The sequence below is a fragment of the Kogia breviceps genome, chromosome 15, assembly GCF_026419965.1.
Source record: "Kogia breviceps isolate mKogBre1 chromosome 15, mKogBre1 haplotype 1, whole genome shotgun sequence".
Taxonomy (NCBI): domain Eukaryota; kingdom Metazoa; phylum Chordata; class Mammalia; order Artiodactyla; family Physeteridae; genus Kogia; species Kogia breviceps.
The window spans coordinates 44,577,234-44,597,785 of NC_081324.1; the positions used below are offsets into that span (position 1 = coordinate 44,577,234).

At 40.2% G+C, this 20,552-nt stretch overlaps 1 protein-coding gene across 3 annotated transcripts in view; it reads left to right on the plus strand.

Moving 5' to 3' along the window:
- Nucleotides 1–17,761: 17,761 nt before the first annotated feature.
- Nucleotides 17,762–20,552, plus strand: part of LOC131742448 (desmocollin-2-like) — a 32,747-nt gene continuing 29,956 nt past the window's right edge. For 2 of the 3 annotated variants that reach the window (XM_059040268.2, XM_059040267.2), the window contains exon 1: nucleotides 17,762–18,373. In XM_059040268.2, the coding sequence (XP_058896251.1) occupies nucleotides 18,305–18,373 (69 nt within the window). In that variant the 5' untranslated portion in view covers nucleotides 17,762–18,304. The remainder of the gene's footprint in view (nucleotides 18,374–20,552) is intronic. The other variant, XM_067014865.1, reaches the window with a different exon arrangement.

Genomic DNA, 20,552 nt, shown 5'->3' on the forward strand with positions numbered 1-20,552 from the left:
TAAAATGACAGCAGCATCTGCTAAAGTGTTTATTGGAGGTAAACTTCCAGTCATATAGATAAGGATACTATAAATACGAAGCTCCCTCTAATTCTCCTTGTCTGAGATAACTTCCATGTTCTCTAGAAATAAATGTTTCATTTGTTAATTTCCATTTATATGCATTTACATATTGCCCTTTCTCGGACTGTACTATGTGCTGTCTTGTACCTTCTATTTGAAAACTATGTTACTTGGTATGCTCTGGAAGAGTAAATGGGGGAGCTAGTGAAAAGTACATTTTTATTTTAGATGAAAATTAAATATTTTCTTCACAGTCTTGGGGACAATTATGCTTTTAGAAGTATTGTCTTTGGTGCAAGAGAATTGCTTCCTCTATCTGCATGGCTGTGTGCTGAAGGATTTTTTAAACATTCTTTGATACAGTCTCCAACTGGTGAATAAGTCTTACCTCCCACTATCTTTTTCACCCTCCGGAGGTGCTCCCTCCCAGCTCGATCCTGAGATCTCTGTCCATGTGGATGCATCATCAGGTTCCTACAGATTCTAGAATTGTTGGAAAGACATGGACCAGAACAAGCTCACAGCAATTTGAGCCTCTGAGATTTTTTTTGAAGGATCACGTGAGAGGATGTCCATGAAAGAATTGCAGCCTTGATGCCCATGGGTTGACTGAAACCCACAAATGTGTTTTGTTTGCCCACCATGATGTATTATTACTTTTAAAAAATATAAATACCTTGGCAAGGACATGCTCTCTCTAGCGTGACACATGCCCACCATCTTCAAGCATTTGGGGAACTAGCCCAGCAGATATTAGGCTTACAACCCTGATACACAGTGCTTAGCCCTTTGAGTATGCTAAAGATTGAATGACTATCTGACCCGGAACTTAATACTCAGGCTGCGTTGGTAATCACTTTCAGAAAATGTTAAATCAGAAAAAGTGTCTGGAATATATATGGTAAAAAATTGAAATCTATTAATGCAATTCTACCAAACGTTTTTTGATTGGTGATGGATAAAAAAATGAAAACATGAGTTAATAAACTATTTTGAATATATAGCATTTTAATAGGACATTATATTTTATTAATTTAGAAAGAAACCATATATTTAAATAATATTTTAATAGTGTATTGTGCCAAACTCTATAGATTTATAAATGTTAACTGTATATATCACAAGGATATTTTTCATTCAGATAAAAATAATTTAAAAAATCTATTAGCTAGTTAACCTTTGAAACAAATGAGTATCTGATTTTCTTAAATTTTGTGATTAGTCTCCTTATTTTTAGTCACAGTTTCTAAGTAAAGGTGTTTCTTGATACGAAGTTGGATATTAGAGCAGAAAAACAAAGTTTTAATAAATAAGATTATATTTTAAAAGGTGTCCATTTTTATAGCTATTGTCAGTAAAATAATTTTAGAGAGTAATGCAATTTCTGGATATCTGTTATTTGATGTACATGTTACTCTGACAATGATATCAGTTTTGAAATTTTAAAATATAATATTAAAATTTTGGAAATATATAATAATAATGTGTTAAGTTATATTCTTGAATGTAGATGCAGTATGTTTGCTAAGCAATTAAAAATCACTAGTCGAACATTAACTTACATGTTTGTTTATGTCTTCATATTTCTTAAATTTAAGAATGAAAGAGAAAATTTGTGTCTGAACATAAAATACAATTAAAGGCCAAAGGCTGATTTCTCAATCAGCAAGCGAAGACACTAAAACTATAACCAAAATTATTAGAAAGTGTGGGAAATGAATTTGTATTAAGCAGTTTCGACTATTTTAAAATGTTTTCAAAATATCGTTAAAATTTATCTCACAGAGGAACTATGATGCCTTTTGGTTTATTTAGGAAATTCAAAGTCATTCTTTATTTACACTCAAAATTAAATGTTAATTGTATGATTGATGAAATTTATGAAACTCTGCTGAACTGTTTACAAATTTAGTTTGTTAATAGAACATTGTATTTGCTGGATTATTTCATGTAAGTTAATTGTTAATTAATTGTCAGTAAGTTAATCATTCTGAATTGTTTTCAAGAATTAAATCTATAGTTAGGGAAAATGTACAATTAAACTTTCCTATCTTGATCAAGATCTCAAACTATTTCATGTGAAAAAATTCCATGGAAACACCAAGACAGATGAAAATTGATATAATTGTTATAAATGAGCTTTGTTAAATACTTCCTTAACTTTGCTGAGCTTTTAATTCCTCCTAGGTTTATTAAAAATATTTTGTAAAATTTGATATCTATGCATATGTTTACTTGTAGAAAATGGAACATGCTATGTTATTTGGAAAATGTTCACAATAGATGTTCTAGAGTTGAGGATTTTTATTATCATAGAGGAAAAGCTAACTCCATTTTGGTGTGTGTTAGTTATAAAAGTCCTGTATACTAGTTGAAAATCCTTAATTAGATTAGGGCAATGAAACAAATTATGTATATTGCTACATGTTTCTGGTCTCTTTTATCTGCTTTTCTAATAAACGTGAAGGAACATTGCCTTTGACCAGAAACTGCCCTTGTCTATCTACATAATTAGGTTAAAGAAAAGACTACTACGTATAGCAGGAGAAAGCACTACTAAGAATGGATAAAGCAACTACATGCCAATAAAAATTAAAAAAAAAAAAAAAAAGAATGGATAGATCCTTGTATACTTTGTAGGGCCCAGTAAATTTAAGCAAGCATAGTTTTAAAAAGCTCTTTGAAAGGATAGTGTTGCATAAAAAATAAAAACCACACTTGATCTCAAATCCTTGCCACTACCAATAAAATAATAACCACTTTCAAATATATAGATAGAATAATTGTGTAAGAAATGTTATGTGCAAAGTATATTTATAATATGCATTTCATGTGCATAGATCAAATTATTTTAAAATCTTTACTTAAAGTTTTTTGATTGATAGGAATAAAATGCCCTTTATAAAATCAATCTATGGAGTTAGATGTTGTTTATTTACTAACTTTAGAGAAAAAAAACAATTAAAAATAAGTGTGACCTTCCTCTGTATTTGCTCTGAGGATACATAAGATTTCAAATTTTTAAAAATTTAGTTGTCAGAGTGCAACAATGAATACCTGTAATTGTGGAGTGTTTTTATTTGTCCATGTTTAGGGACCATTAAATGCTATAACATGGAATTATTATTAAAAGGAAATTTCAAGGCTTCCTTTGAGATACCTGAATTTTTACCTAGAATTCATACCAAAAATTCACATAGAATTATTTTCTGTCAGGTATAGTTCAAGAAAAACTAAAAGGAACCCTCTATTCCAAAGTGGAAATGAAAGAATTTTCTTATTTTGACTTTGTCTCTCTTAAAATATGTAGAAAGCTTAGGAATTAAGAGTGGATGACATTTATATGGTTCATTTACATAAAATTTAAAATCCAACTTCACAAAGACCTTTCATCCATAGTAGGCATTCTGTAAGAGAGCTAGGTTACTATACTACATCCACCATACTTCTCACCTCTTTGAGATCCATAATGAAATTCTAAATCAGTGGTTCTTGAAGAGTGATTCCTGGACCAGAAGCAACAGCATCACCTGGGAATGTGCCAGAAATGCTAATTCTTGGGTCCCTTCTCAGATCCACTGAATAAAAAACTCTGTGGGGGAGGCCTTGCAGGTGTTCCCAGTGTACAAGTTCACCTCTGTACTAGGTCTTTGCTACTCAGTGCTGTTCATAACACCTGACAGCAGGTGAAGACAGTGGATTCAGGCCCCACCCCAGACCTATTGAATCAGAATCTGCATTTCAACAACCTCTCCCAGGAGATCCCTTTGTACATGAAATTTGACAAGCACTGTATAGATGATCCCTTGGTTAGAACCTGCAAAAACTAATAGATGAACAACACTATTAGCCAATTAGAGTGAGTACACTGGTAATCTCAGGCAGCGGGTCTACGGCTGCCAAATGGTAAGGAAATTTGTCCCAGCTCACCCGGCGACCCCAATTCAAGGCCACATCTCTTCTGTCCACCCACACAGCAGAATCTCCCACCCTACTCTGTGTTCTTCTGTACCTGAATAACTGACTCTCTGTATACTTTGTACGTTATGGTTGCATATATTGGAGGGTATACAATGGCACATAGGGTAACCAAATTTATGTACATGGCATACTCACTGCCACTTTACTTAGTGAACATATTTTGCCAACCCATAATTGAGGAAAAAAAATCACATTTTGACATTATTTTTGGTCAGGGTCTATCCAACAAATTTACTAAATTATTTTTAAAAACCAGCCTGAATAACCTGGAGAGTTTAAGCAACACACTCTCAGTATCCTGACATCATTTTGGCAAATAGTTGACTTGACGTATTCTTTTCATACTGTGACAGTTCATCACCATGTACGTTTTTAAGCTTTTATTTTTCTGGGTGTAGCTGACTTTGAATATCATAGGTGTGGCTAGGAAGCTGTCAGAACCAGTTGTGTTTTACTGAGTAACCATATTCTGTCACGATTATTTCTTTTTATTTCAGACTGGGAAATCAGGCAGAAGGAAATGAAGACAAATTTTCAGAGTTATTTTAATTTTAATATTTTAACCTAATATTTATGTGTTAATATTAAATCGATAACAAATTATTAAAATTAAATATGAATTTGGTATTGATATTTTAATATTAAATACATTTGAAGTTAAATATCAAGGGGAAACTTGCCACTGACAAACACACGTCCCTTGATATTTTGTGACAGTTGTGACAGAGACTTCTGGTTGTTTACCAACTATCCCCTAACCTAGCTATTTCTTAGAGATGGACCTTGATTTCATTCAGAATGGCTATGGGCCTCACTAAGAGACCATTATTTCCCAATCCCTTGAACTAAGTGTGACGTGTCCTAGATATTGGTCAACGAGAAGCAAGTGAATTGCTGTGTATCAAATTTCTGAGTAGGTGTTTTAAAGGAGCTGATTCTGCTGGAAGATGTTTTTAGGTTTTTTTGTTTGTTTTTGTTTTGTTTTATTTTGTTTCTTGCATCCCTCAGTTGAATTTCATGACTTCTAGAACACCGATGTGATGCCTGGTGCTCAAGCAGCCACCTTATGATGCTTCAGATTGGAAACCATGAGCCATTTGTTGAGAATGGTGGAGCATCAAGATAGAAGGAGCCTAAATCCCTTGTGACTTTGTGGAGTCTCCAAACCTGCCCTGGTCTTCCTGCCTCTGGACCTGTCCACTTGAGTGACTAAACCTTTTTGTGTGTAGGCGATGAAAATTTAGATTGTCTGTTAAATGTAGCTAGTCTAATCTGATACGGAGAGAACAGAGACTGGATGGAAATAATTGTTTTACTTAAGTATGATTCAATCAACTTCATCTGCCTTGGGAACTCATTTTCTTTTGGCTAAGATTTCAAAAATGGTTGTTCTTGAAGATAGTTCTGTGTTCTCTAAACAGTCTCAAGGCAAAATGAAGTATTAATTATTTAATGGAAGTCAAAAAGGTGTAACTTTTCTTCACTTGAAAATACTCTTTTCTGTTCTCCTAAAGTCAGAAACCTGACTTTGTCAGAAGCCTGACTTTGGGCTTCCCTGGTGGCGCAGTGGTTGAGAATACGCCTGCCGATGCAGGGGACACGGGTTCGTGCCCCGGTCCGGGAAGATCCCACATGCCGCGGAGCGGCTGGGCCCGTGAGCCATGGCCGCTGAGCCTGTGTGTCCCGAGCCTGCGCTCCGCAACGGGAGAGGCCACAACAGTGAGAGGCCCGCGTACCACAGAAAAATAAATAAATAAAAAAAAAAAAAAAAAAAAAAGAAGCCTGACTTTGTCCGAAGGCATGGGTCTAGGAGTGAGGCAGTCTGGATTTTTCTATTAACCTGTTATATGATCTTTAACAAGTCATTGAAGCTCAATTACTTCAATCCCCTCAACTATAAAAAGGATTTTATTTGTTGGTTTTATAAGCCAAACTGACATTCTTCAATGCAGCGATTATGTTTCAGTCATCACTCTGCTCTCCCTTACACCTGTGCTTGACAAGAGTTTTTGTTTGTTTGTTTGTTCTGTGTGTCAATAGTATATATACATGGCATTTAGTATTTAATTGATGCATTAAATTAAAAACTTAAATGAAAACTTCTTCCCTAATTTTAAAACACACCTTTTAAGATTTAGCATACTATTTCCACTGCTTCAGTCTCTGTCCCTATAAATTGTGTGATCAAATGGATGTGTTTCTTTAAGTCTGAGGGATTCAATGTTTGGTTGCATTCTAATAGCCTGAGGCATGATCTCATTTTTCAGTTGATTAATATATAGGTAAATCGGGCTTCCCTGGTGGCACAGTGGTTGAGAATCCGCCTGCCGATGCAGGGGACGCGGGTTCGTGCCCCGGTCCGGGAAGATCCCACATGCCGCAGAGCGGCTGGGCCCGTGAGCCATGGCCGCTGAGCCTGCGCGTCCAGAGCCTACGCTCCGCAATGGGAGAGGCCACAACAGTGAGAGGCCCGCGTACCACAAAAAAAAAAAAAAAAAAAAATATATATATATATATATATAGGTAAATAAAAGCAAATACAATTTATTTTCCTATTAATTAATCCAACAAATTACATCACAATCTAAAATATTTCTTATGCCAATTCAACTAGACTTCAAAGTGAGTAAAGGTGAGTTTAACAAACACAGGAAGTTGAGGAGGTTTCAGCAGGTGACAAAGAAGACAATTTTATGGTTTTGCTGTATGACAAATGGTGATTCCACATGCCAATTCCACTAAGTTGGTAATTCCAACTTAGTTGGAATTCTGGTCTTCCACATTAGAGGCTATATAAAAAGGTATTTTAAAAATGATCTCAGGACTTGTATTAGACTACTTGGTGACAGAAATAAAGTGGCTTATTTATTTATTTATTTAGACATCAGGAACCACCTGATCCTGCCTGCTCAGGGCACATTGTCTCCCAGCAGCCAAAGCCAGAACCCTGGGCATCACCCTTGACTCTTCCCCCTCTGCCTTCCCACATCCAACATCCTACACAGAACTACAACCAGTTCACTCTACCTCTTAATTATCTCTTAATTTAATCAATTTCTTGTAAAGAATCGATTTCTTATAAAGTGGTTTAAATAGGTAAAAGTTAATTTTCACTAATGTAAAACAAGTTCAGAGTCTTGGACTTACAGGGGCTTCTTAATATCATCAATGTCCCAGGAGCCTTCACTTTTTCTACTCAACCATCCTTTGTACAAATTGCCTCACAATCACAAGATGGCTCATGCAACTCCAGCTATCACATCTGAGTCTGAGGCAGAAAAAAAGAGGAAGGAGGAAGACTTTCTTTTTAGGGAGCATTTCCAGAAGCTCCCTCCAATAACTCCGGGCTACATACCCTTGGGAGAACTTAGTCACTTGTCCATCCCTAGCTGCAAGACAGTGAGAAATGTGGTTTATCAGCTGAACAAAATCAGGGCACTGTAACTAAGGAAGGCGTTTAATAATGATAGGAGGTAATCTGGGGGCAAATATGCAGGGGAAATATTGTTTCTTATTCTTAACCAGTGTTTCCTGCCCCAGGTCAGTAAGATTCTTAGCAAAATATTTATTCCTTATATAATGATTTGCAGGGCAGCAATAGAGATGCAGACATAGAGAACGGACATGTGGACAGGGAGGGGGGGTTGAAGGGGAGGGTGGGATGAATTGGGAGATTAGGGTTGACATATAAACACTACCGTGTGTAAAATAAATAGCCAGTGGGAAGCTTCTATATAGCACAGGGAGCTCAGCTCGGTGCTCTGTGGTGACATAGATGTGTGGGATAGGGGGTGGGAGGGAGGTCTAAGAGGGAAGAGATATATGTATACATATAGCTGATTCACTTCGTTGTACAGCAGAAACTAACACAACATTGTAAAGCAACTATACTCCAATAAAAAAAAAGTTAGTGGACTATATAGTAGTTTGAGTGGCTCACACTCTTTCACATGCCAAGTTTTACAAAACTGCAGAGCTGAAGCTTATTTTAAAAGTGGCATAAATAAAACCTCAGTTTTTTTCAGAGATTTAAACCTGATTACATCCTTAAGTCATATGTGGCCTGCAAATTTTGGGGGGTTTTGCGGGAGGAGAGGAGAAGCTTTTACAGTCGAAAAAATTATGAATAAACTGCTATATTAAAAATCAGGATATTTCACCCCAAATGCAAATTTGTGACTTCCCTTGAAAAACTGGCGGGTCTGGCAACACTGAGTCCATATTCCCAAAGACCATCAATTGCTTGGAAGTTACAAGTGACTTTCCCAGGGTCTCTGCCAGTGCCAGAGCCCTATGAGGCTTGTCATTTATGTCTCAGATAAGAAGGCTGTCAATTGCCATTTATCATGACACTTGTACTATTGTTTTCTGAAAGTAGATGTAGGAAAGAAAAGAGATGTATTTTTTGTGCTCTTATCTTCACAAAAGCAGAATAATAAAAAGGGCTGCTCTTTTCAAGCAACCTAACTTATTTATTTTGATTACTTTCCTGGACCCTGCAGGTGTTAAAGGCTATGGCTACTTACACTACATGAATTTTCAATATAAAATGGATTAGGTTGCCATTTGGTGTACAATGTAATTTGCTTCTTCATTATGTTCATTGGTTTCTCTCCCCTCCCCACATTTGAGTGTAAGGTCCATGAGGGCAGGGATCATTGTGCTTAAAACAGTGCCTGGAACATGGAGGAAACTCAGTAAATGCTTGTTGAAGACATTTACTGAGCACCTACTATGTGCAAGCATTATAGGATACTATCACAAATGTTATCTCATTGAAAATATTAATAACATACTTCCAAGTTTAGGTGTTTATTATTCCTTTTACCAGTAAGAAAATGGAGGCTGGGAGAGGTTAGCTGACTTAAACAAGATCAGACTGCTAGGTTTTCATAGAGCAAGGATTTAAAGGTAAGGCTGACCAGTGATTACCCTCGGAACATTTCTCCTGAAATGGCCTTCTCAAGTCCATACAACAATGGAAAGTGTTTAGAGCTTATCAATCCTAAAAGAAAAAATACTTCCTGTGAATCTGTGTTAAATATTTTACATACATCCTTCTATGATGTAAATTTCAATCTTCAGCTGGTACATTTCTGTGGGAAGGTGGAAGACATATAGAGTCTTCCCCACATTAGAGCCATTCTCTCCACAGCAGAATCAATGGGTTAAACAGACAGATGGCTTTCATTTGGAGTTGCCCTAACTAGCCATATCCTGATAATGATCAAGTTTGCGTCTTCAGATTGGATGTCTCTTTTGAATTCCACATCCATATTGCTTACGAATTATTCCAGCCTGATGGCTCACAGAAATCTCAAACTCAGTGCCTTCAAAAGCAAATTATTCAACTCCTGCACAAACTAGCGCTTTCCTGCTGTTCCTACTTTTGTTACTAACAATACTGTACACTCTTTGTCCAAACATAAATCAAACCCAGAATTCTGCAATTATCTGAGTATATAAAGAATAGAAGTTTAATGCACTCCAGAGGAGACAGATTTATAAATGGAATAATTACAACACTTTGGTCAGATAACCAATTACAGAGGCAGATATGAAAGCTGCTACATACACAGAAGACTCAAGGTGCTTCCCCTCTATGGGGAAGTAGGGAAGGCTCCCTGAGCAAAGCAGAAGACATTCTAGGTGGTCTGGAAGTAAGGCTTCCCAAGCCAAACAAAGCCAAAACAACCAAGCAAAAGCAAAATGAAGCAAGCAAAAAACAAGATCTACTAAAGTTCCAAACAGCACAATTTAAAAACCACTCTTAGGCAGGTTGGACTGGAGGGGTTGTAGAGCTGGAAGACCAGTGAAGATGGTCCAGATGAGAGATGAGGGATTAAACACAGCAATGAACCTGGAGACTGATGTGAGGTGAAGGTGAGAGGGTGTCTAGGATGACTCCCTGGTTTCTTTCTTGAGTAAGTTCAAGGATCATAAAACCATTAACCACCGTGAGGAGAGAAGCAAAGCAGTTTTGTTCTGGAAAGATAATGGTTTCAGTTTGGGATATTCTGAACTTGAGGTATTTATGGGAGTTCCAGGAAGGTACTTTTGGTTTCAAATCTGGAAAGAAAGAACACACTTGATGCCCTCCACCTCCTCCTCCCACTCTTTATTACTTAATACCCATGTAATCCATCCCCAAATACTGGAAGTTCATTTAGTGCAGGGAACACTTTTTCTTTGGCTTCCTATCTAAGTAACTAGTGGTATAAATACTTTTTCCCGCATGAATAGTCAAAGCATCTTTTCTTTTCTCTGCTCAGTGAGAACTGGCTAGACATGCCCCTTACACCTCTTTCCTTCTCTCCCTCTCAATCCCCCACTCTATTGGGTGAAATAAAATGAATGTGAGAAAAGATGTGAATTATATCTGGATAAATTTGTTATTAAAAAAAGAAGGGAATGAAATGAAAGAGAAGGAGAGCTCTGAGAATGAGAAGATAGTTTATTTTATTTATGTGGCGATGGTTGTTGTTGTTGAGGAGTAGAAAGTGAGAAGTAGGAAAAAGGTACCTTTAAATTTTCAGGAAGCAGCAGCAAACTGTATAAAGGGCACTCAGAATGTTACCCATGGGAAGAAAGCATTTTTAAGAAGGTAATACTTAATACTATTAATACTTAATACTTAATACTAGGTATTAAGAATACCCCTTGAAAAGGCTACCAACGCGGAGCAGGCAATTTTCCACTTTACGCTCTTGAGTTCTTGTGCTGGACTAATAACAAAATTGACACATGACAGATAACAGGAGAAAGAGAAACATTTTAATTTGTATGCACAGAAGTGTCATAGAAATGGACCTAAGAAGTGGCCAAAGCTGGCAGCTTTTATACATTTTAGGCCAAGAAGCAATAAATTTGTGAGGAATTGACAGGACGAAGAAACTTAGGTTTTGGGTGCTTAATGAGTAAAGAATCTAAACAGAATTTGGGCTTGGGGTAGTAAATTAAAGAAGTAACAAGGGTGGTTTATACACGATCTCAGCCCAAATTCCCTGTCTCTGGCGATAGGGGTCTCCTTCTACCTCCTGATACAGGAGGGCACCTTTCACAGGAGATTCATTTCCTGCTTTCAGGGAGACAGAAAGGAGGGTTAGAGTGCCCCTCTCGCATTGGCCATTTCTTCAATAACTTTAACTCAAAATAATCACTACGCCATGGTGGCATATTTGGGGATGGCCTGCCCGGAGCCTCAACACTGGAAAAGGTTTGAAGTACTTGACCAGGTTTTCTTTTTGTTGGACTGCGTTTCCAGAAAGCCCGCTCTGCTGGGACTGGACCCAGGGTTGGCGTAGGCTAAGAACACTACAGGGTAGCTGGCCAGGTAAATGTTTGAGGAATGACTGGATTTGTTTTTGTTTTCAGTTTTATTGAGGTATTATTGACAAACCTGGTGTGCATAAAGTGTACAATGTGATTATTTAATATCTGTATATTTTATGACATGATTATTAGAATTAAGTTAATTAACGCATCCATCAACTCATATACTTAAGAAGGTTTGCACCCTTTGACCAGATTTCCCTATTTCCCTACCTCCCAGACCCCCTGGTAACAACATTTTAATCTTCATCAAGATATCTATATAGATCTATAGCTCTATGTATCTATCTATCATCTATCTATCTATCTATCTCTATATCTATATTTTTTAGCTGGCTTCCCCAAAACCGAATAGATGAAAAAATTAACCACAGTTAAATAAATTACTATTACTTTCCTTGCTATTACTTTCTTTGGAGTGAGTTACATAGAGTTGTCTCTATGAACTGCAATTACATTTCCATGCCTGTAATTACAAATCAATGTTGTAATTAGGAATTTGTTTTGTTTATATACACTTGGGGGAGATAGAGATGGATTAAATGATGACATAGGAGAGAAGGAACAGAATTGCTGGAGCAGTGTTCTCAAGGAGGTGGGAGGAGATGGGAATGAATGCCCAAGCGTACAAGCTGAACTTAGCCATGAACAGAGGCAGTTCTTCTACAGTATAGAAGAAAAGCCCATGTATAATATATATGGCACAGATGCAGACAGGTGGGTAGGTGTGTGGAAGCTTGTAGTATTCCTTGATAATTTCTGTTTTGTATGTGAAATTGAAAGCTAAATCAGCAAAGGAAACTAAGGATAAAGGAGGGTGTTTGGGAGGTTTGAGCAGAAAAAAGAAGATATGAAAATATTGCCAATGAGAAAAGGGAAGTGAATGGACTAGGCAAATAATAGTGAGACTGCTGGGCCTACTTAAGATACTGATCATGACCTTAAAGTGGAACTCCTGAACTTGGATATGAGTTTTATCTGCAGCCACATTCAACTTTGAGTGTGTAGCAGTTGGAGGGTGGAGAGGTTAGATTTAATCAGGGAGTCACTTTGACCAGGAAGCATCAGATTCCTAATTTTTGTAAAAGATATTTTATGATTTTAAAATGCACTTCTCTGGTTTCTTAAAATATACTTTGTAGGCTTTGGGATTCCTTTATTGTAAAATGCCTGGTCATACCCTTTGCCCATTTTTTTTCTATTGTGGTTCCTGTCATGTGTAAGAATTCTTTGCACGTTCTAGATATTATTCCCTTGTCTGTTTTAGTCATAACTAATGTATTCTCCCAATCTATCGCCTATTATCTTTATTCATGGTGTCCTTTGTTGAATAGAAAGCCTGAATTTTAATGTAATCAAATGTATCTTTTAAAATTTTCTTTATGGTGTATGCTTTTTGGGTGTTGTTTTAAAAATCTTTCTCTACCCCTGGGTCACATAGATGTTCTATATTGTCTTCCATTAACTTATGTCTTTGTCACCACAGGAAGTTTACCCCATCTGGAGGCCACTCTGTACATGATGTTAAGTAGGGAATCAGTCCTGTTTTTCTCTAATAAAGAATCAGTTTTCCTAACGACACCACTAAATAATTTCTTCTTTTTTCAGTGGTGTGTGTTGTCCACACTTTTATCATATATCAAGTTCCTATTTCTGCACTGGTCTCTTTCTGAATTTTAAAACTCTTTAGCCTATTTGTCTGTTCTTGTGCAAAAACCATACTAGAAATTCTTGGTAGGCCTAGCTCACATTTTAACAAATATACTAATACATGTCCATGATGTTTGAGATCGGATTAGGAACACTCATCCTGCTGAATTTGACTCAAGACATCATTTTAGTAGGGCAATAAATATTAAAATTAGAAAAACAAAGACTTACTTGCCAAAAAAACCTCCCAGGAGTCATTCATTCATTTATTCATTTACTCACTCATTCAACAATTATTTATTAGGCATCTACGATGTGCCAGGATTCATGCTGGTTAGTGCCAGGGATACAGGGAGAACCAAAAAAGGTCAAGTGCAGTCATGAACATGTATGGTCTTTGGTGAAAAACAAATATTAATCGAATAATTACTCAAATTTAACATTGTAATTGTGACAAGTGCTCTAAAGAACAGGGAGCTATTTAATGAGGAAGATTTGACCTGATCAGAGAGGGATTTGACCTGGTGGGAGAGAAAATAAAAGTTGCTATTTATAGGATGGGCCAGGCCAGAGACAGAAGAAAGTTCCAGGTAAGGGAAGAACATATACAAAACACCCATGGTAAAAGGAGCCTCTCGAGTACAGATCTGAAAAAGTGCAAACGTGTTTGTGTGTGGCAATATTTAGAAGTCAGGTCGAGCAGAGGAATCCAGGCCAGGAGAATGCACAGACCCAGCCAGCAAGGGAAGAAGAAAAAGCCAAGAGCAAATATGTTCTAAGTGAAGTGATCTCACAAAACAGTGAGTTTCCTGTCCCTAGGTCCGTTTCAGAATTTAACACATAAATTTTAGTCGGTGATTTTTCATCCTTTTGGAACACATTTTATGTATCATTTTGCAGTTAGCTTGAGATTAGTCTCTTTTTCATTTTTTTTTTTTTTTTTTTTTTTTTTTGTGGTACGCGGGCCTCTCAGTTGTGGCCTCTCCCGTTGCGGAGCACAGGCTCCGGACGCGCAGGCTCAGCGGCCATGGCTCACGGGCCCAGCCGCTCCGCGGCATGTGGGATCTTCCCGGACCGGGGCACGAACCCCTGTCCCCTGCATCGGCAGGCGGACTCAACCACTGCGCCACCAGGGAAGCCCTAGCCTTTTCTTAACAAAAGAGTCAGCATGAGGTGAATAGCAGGTGGAGAGTACTTGTTCAGCCCAATTGTACTTCCTTAGGCGTTTCCTTCGAGCACATGCCCTTTCTGTTTGGTTCTGTTTGGTTCACCACAGCATTCCCAGGGCTGAGTTGATACTGAATAAATACTTGTCAACTAGTTAGTAAAGCAAATAATTGAAAATTCTGTGGTTTTAAGGATATATTTGTTCATAGCACTCCAGAGTGGCACATGTCAATGGCATTCTATTAAAGGCAAGAGCAGACACGGTCCTGTTCAACACAACTGCCCCAGAATTCATTCATTGGCTTGTTTTTTAATAGAGGGTCTTTTAGGTGAAAGTACTTCAATAAGAACTGATTGTTTACTTCACACTCTATCCCTTATTTATTTCAAAAATATATTTTGAAAGGTAATGGAAGTTGAATTTGATTAGTACACTCTTTTATTGAGGACAATTTTGAAGAGAACGTCAAAGAAATATGGCAGCATTAAAAAATAAATATTTTAGTTATCGAACAAGGCAGCACTTAAAAAGCTTTTCTCCCATCATAAAAGAATTCTGATGGTCCTTGCCCTAAGAAGCTCACAGTGTAAACTGAGAGATAGAAAAAGTGAACAGAATTTCTATTCAATATGTTAACTGCAATACTAGGAATGCATGCCAAGAGGGCTATGGGAATACAGGGTAGACATTCAATAAGTGTTTGTTAAATGTTGAAAAAAAATTGGTCCCAATTTTCACTAAGTACAAAACTAGCGCGAGCTGCGGCATCTCATTTTAGCATTGCATAGTTAATCCTTCTGAATCAGATGAGCTCTGGGGGTTGTGTTGGGGCGAAGGAGACTGAAGGATTTGGGAGTGATGAGTGAATTAACACTGGGGTTCAGCCCTAGACCAGTACCTGAGGAAAGAGGAAGAACAGGAACTAGGGAACTTTCATAAGGATGAAGTCGGGTGGGCGATGCGTGGGTTGTAAAGGTATGGTAGCAGTGGACAGAAGAGGGATACCCATATTAACCAACATTCATGGAACTCTTAGAATATGCTAGGTTTTATTCTGCATCATTTAATCTTGTAACGACTCTGAGAGGTAAATAGTCTGATTGTGCTCATTTTATTATGGTTATCTGATGTTTTCCTCTTCACTTTCACCTGTAAAGTAACTAGACAATGTCCTTCAACCTCATTTTTCCCCCCTTAGGTCTGTTTCCTTTGCTTTGAGGTTCCATTCTGTGTCATTGGCCACGCCAAGATAGAGGCACCCTAAAGATCACGTGTCCACATGGACCCTTCTCCCTAGGCTTCAACAGTGGAATCATGCAGCTCAAAGAGAGCTGTCCCTGTGTACATATCAGTAAGTGGTATTTTTTTGTTGCCATTAATATGTTCAGTTTCTGGTTTCTGAGATTAGAAAGCTGTGAAGCTAGGTTGCAGAGATGTGCCCCAAGTGCCTTGAGTTGCTGTTTGTTCAGTTTTTTTTTCTTTTTTTTGGTGGTACGCGGGCCTCTCACTGTTGTGGCCTCTCCCGTTGCGGAGCACAGGCTCCGGACGCACAGGCCTAGCGGCCATGGCTCACGGGACCAGCCGCTCCGCGGCATGTGGGATCTTCCCGGACCGGGGCACGAACCCGTGTCCCCTGCATCGGCAGGCGGATTCTCAACCACTGTGCCACCAGGGAAGCCCTGTTTGTTCAGTTTTTTAAGGACAACTCTGGTTCTGACTTTCTACTTGGAAAGGAACACCTATTTCCAGCCAACTTCTCAAAAATAAGCCACAAGGAGTCTAAGTAGTTTAATTTTAGATGTGGAGGGTGCCATAGACAGCATCTAGTATTACTTTAATTATCTTACTTAACAAACAGGAGTGCTGAACGCTAACGTTACATGAGCGGCCCAAGACACAAAGGAACTTGGTCCTGACTTTTGGTCCGGTGCACCCTTCACTATAGCAGAATGGAAAACCAGTTCAAGTCAGCAAAATCATCTTCACAGCCAAAAGACATACTTAAAAATTTCATCTTCCCATATTTCATTGTCTCTTCAAATTTATACCTGTTGTTTCAAGATTTTATTATAGAAGAATCTATTTCAGAAGCCATATAGTCTAATTTAAATCTATTAAATTAATTGGGCCCCTTGTTTAGAGTTTATAATTCATTTCTTTGTTTAAAAAATCACAATGAAACAAACAAATCACCATCTTAGTAGCCTCAATCAGTTACATAATGTGAAAGATGGAAATAAATATCTAAGGCGAATTCTTTTCAAATTGCTCTTCTCCCCTTTTCTGGAATGTGGAAAAACATAAGCTACCCTTAGGCATTAAAGGTTGAGAGGTAGGCAAGAGTTTGGAAACGTCCCATTGTCAAGGGCTATGATGACAGCCTGAGTAGATTTCTTAAACCTGAAACTAGCTTGCTTCTCTTCCTCTGGAAAGCATCACGCTAGAGATCATGATATTTTCATTAATAGGATGAGGTGTGTTTATGAAAGCACTGCTGGAAAAAACACGAGGGTTAAAAAATTATGGAAACAGAAGGATGTCAACCATAGTCTCATACTGATGACTCCGGCTTATTTTACAAGCAAAGTTTCAATGATTAATTGTATATGTATGGAGACAACAGAACAGCTCATTATGTGTCATTCAGTAGTAAAATAGAGCATGAGACTAATACATAGAATGTAACGCAGGTACTGTTTGACAGTACTTTTGAATTTAAGTATATGGTCAATATTATAATAATTTTGGCTCTGTGTATAATGCTATTAGGACTGTACATGTTTTCAAGAGCTGAAATGTATCACGGCTGGCTTTTCAAACAAGTTTTCTCCACACATCCCTGTGGAGACAAACCAAATGAAATGGAACAGACAAGTTTCTCCTTTGTGGTCAGAATTCCCTGGTTTAAGACGTAATTGAAAAGAGGTGCCGGAGGATGAGTCAGAATGCAATGTCATTGCTTTCTGGAGAGCTGCAAGCATACCTCTTTTATATTTTAACCTTCCAGGTTAAGTACTCCTATAATTCATCTAGTTTAAGTATATTTCAAACCAAAACATACACTTAATCCTATTCTTTTTCTTTTCTTACCACGAACTCTGTTTTTTATGGTGGGAAGGGAAGAGAGAAATCTCAGACGTCCAGGAGTCCAATTTAGGAGGTAAGTTACAAGAAGGTCAGTGGTGGTCTTTAACTGTGACAAAGGAGGGTCTTGGAGGAAATCAGTAGGCCCACATTTAACCAACGTCTACAAGATGTATTTTCCGTAGTAACTCACCTTTGATGCCTGGATTCCCTTATTTTAATTGATTAATTATTGTAATTTCCTTGTATCATTGCTATACTGGCCATGACATTTGTTTAAAAAAAAAGACAAACAACAACAACCAAACAAGACCCCAAGAAAGGTGTGCCACAGATGAAACCTCTGTCTGAATTGCACTTGGATGTCTGCAGTAAATTAACTCCAGCAAAGAGTGTATAAAACAGTCTACCTGGGGTCAATCCTCTAATAGGCGGGCCTTAGTTAGCTGTGACACAAAACGCGACCTCTCCAGCTCCCAGGCGGCCTTTGCGGGTCTGAAACTGGCCGCTGCGCACGGGGCGGAGTCGAGGCCGGGAGCGCGCCCCCTTCTGCGGCAGGACGCGCTCGGGGACCGAGTCTCTGTACAGTCAGGGCTTCTGCTGGGCAGGGTCAGCTGTTAATCCTCAAGGTGGATACCGGGGCGGTGGGGAGATGGGGCATATGGGTGGTGTCCGTCGGTGAGAAACAACTAGCGCAGAAAAAGGGTGGCGGCGAGAGGGAGTTCCCACCTGTTGGCGTTCTTCCAGAAATGAAGACTTGAGAAAATACCAAGGAGGGGCCGATCGGTGTCCTTCGGACGCGCCTGGAACCCCACCCTCGGTCAGAGGAAAAGACCCTGGGGTGAGACGCAGGAGCTTCAGAAAAACCAAGAAGAAAAGCAGCTCCCTCCGCGCGCCACCGCCTCTGCCTCGCACTCCTGCGCGGCCGGCCCAGCCTGCGCCTAGCCCGCGGCCCTTCGCCCGGCTGCGCCTTCCCACCACCGCCTTCCGGGTGCCTCTGCCGGCGACCTGCCTCCGAGTCCTCCCATGGCGGCAGCGCGACCCACAGGCTCCGCGAGCGGAGCCCTTTGCCGGCAACTCCTGCTGACCCTCGCGGTGAGTGGCTGCCCGGACCCCGGTCCCGAGTGGGCGCGCGGACCAATGGGGGGAGGGAGGGGAAACTTTGGGAGCGGGGTTCGGTGGTGGCGGCGGCCCATGCGGGGGGTTCTTGGGCCTGGGGCTGGCTGAAAAAAGTGCCGTAGGCTGGGGGAGGGGGGAGGGCAGACAGAGGAGAGCGAGCTGGGCGCCGCGATCCCGCCGGGGCATCCGGTAGATGTTATCAGCACTGGCAGATGAGCGGCTGCAAACGCCCATCGCAAAGCGTGGCCTCTGGGTACAAGCCGGCGAGCGCCGCGCGCCCCGCGCTGCTCCTCTGCGCCTCGCGCACCTCCCCGGGCGGGGCAGTCCGTTCGACCTCAGTGCGGGGCTCCGGCCGCGGACGAGTGGAGACGCTGGGCGGATGCGACCGAAATCGCAGGTCCTTGGGTGAAAGGACTAGGCGCCTTTTGACCTTAGTGTGTGAGTGAAGGGGGGAGGGAAGAGCTGGGGCGGGGGCGGTCTCCACCCTCTGCGCCTAAAGATAGTAGATGGGCCGGCCCTCGGTGGTCCTTGGTATGGTTTCCATTGTTTGTCAGCACGTGAGATTTCATTCCCCTTAAACTTCGGGGAAGTGGCTTTCCCGATCTCTCGCCTCGGAGGCATACAGATTCTCCCCGCTTCCCCATTCCCCGCCAAGCCCTCCAGCTCTAGTTTCCTTCCCGTTTTAAAGAAGCCAAAACCAAGACCCCAAAGCTGGGAGGGAAAAAGGAGGTGGCCTTATTCGGAAGGGATAGCCCCCCTCCCTGGCAGGAAAGACTGAGATCTCTTTGGGGGACCTCAAGGCATTGGAATCCAGTGCGGGGGGAGCAGCCCCTGGGAGAGTGTGGGATCAGAGGTTCCCCAGTCAGGGCTTCCTGGGTCCCCTGGAAGGACAAAATTTACATAGACCAAGTACAGAGGGCCAAGCGGGTAATGTCCTTTCACGTTGAGCCGCAGGCGTTAGGGCTGCAGTCCCTAACCCTGAAGGACAAAAGGGGACGAACCTGGAGAACAGAGAGGGAGGATTCCTTCTGGGAGGGATGCAACTGGCGGCGGGAAATATCCGTGTAATTTCCCTTACTCTACCGCTCTCATTTTACAACGAAATCCTGAAATTTTTAACTAATGAAATTGTAGTTGTTACTATTATTAGAATGCCTTTCCCATGGAACTCCAGGGACTTCAAACCCTTAACTAAATTCCCGGGGCACATTAATAACATACAAAGGGCAGGGTGCACAGCAAGTAATAGTTCACAGCTGAGGAAATCAAGAAGGGAGTAAATAACGGTCGTAAGATATGTCCTTGATGACAAAAGGAACGGATTTTGGTTAGATTCTTAATAAAGTTGATTTTTTTTTTTGATTGATTTTTTTTTTTTTTGACACTTCTTTTTAAACATTGCCCTTGAAGGAAAAGGCATGATTAGGCACGGTACTAAAAGGCACAGGCCATAAATAGCTTTGCTCTTATATACTGACACACACAACTTTCTGTGTGTTCTCACTTCCTTTTTAGAAGAAAGCAGATATAAGGGAATAAACTAAAGTTGAATAATCCTCATTCTTTGGCCTTCCTTAGCTTCAAAGCTGGATAGGCCAGAAGTGGGGTGGCTGTGGCTACCCCCCCTCATCCTACTGCATTCTGGCTGGAAGGCTTGGTGGGTCTTAAGATGTTCTGATACTCATGTGCATGTCTGTGCCAAGTCCTGCTAGCCTCAGATGCTTGTTGTGGTTGTGAGCCTCATGTGTGACAGACGTGTAAAGAAGAGTATGGGCTTCCCTGGTGGCGCAGTGGTTGAGAGTCCGCCTGCTGATGCAGGGGACGCGGGTTCGTGCCCCTGTCCGGGAGGATCCCACATGCCGCGGAGCAGCTGGGCGCGTGAGCCATGGCTGCTGAGCCTGCATGTCCAGAGCCTGTGCTCCGCAACGGGAGAGGCCACAGCAGTGAGAGGCCCACGTACCGCAAAAAAATAAATAAATAAATAAAATAAAATAAAGAAACATTACTAAATAAAAATGGGTTGGGGTACACCCCTTACATTTCCTCTTCCCCATGCACCCGACCCTTCTGTGAATCAGCTTCTCCCAACTTCCTCATCTTGCCTCACCTCACACATTTGGTGACCACTTGAACGCTGCCTCTACCTAAACACCTA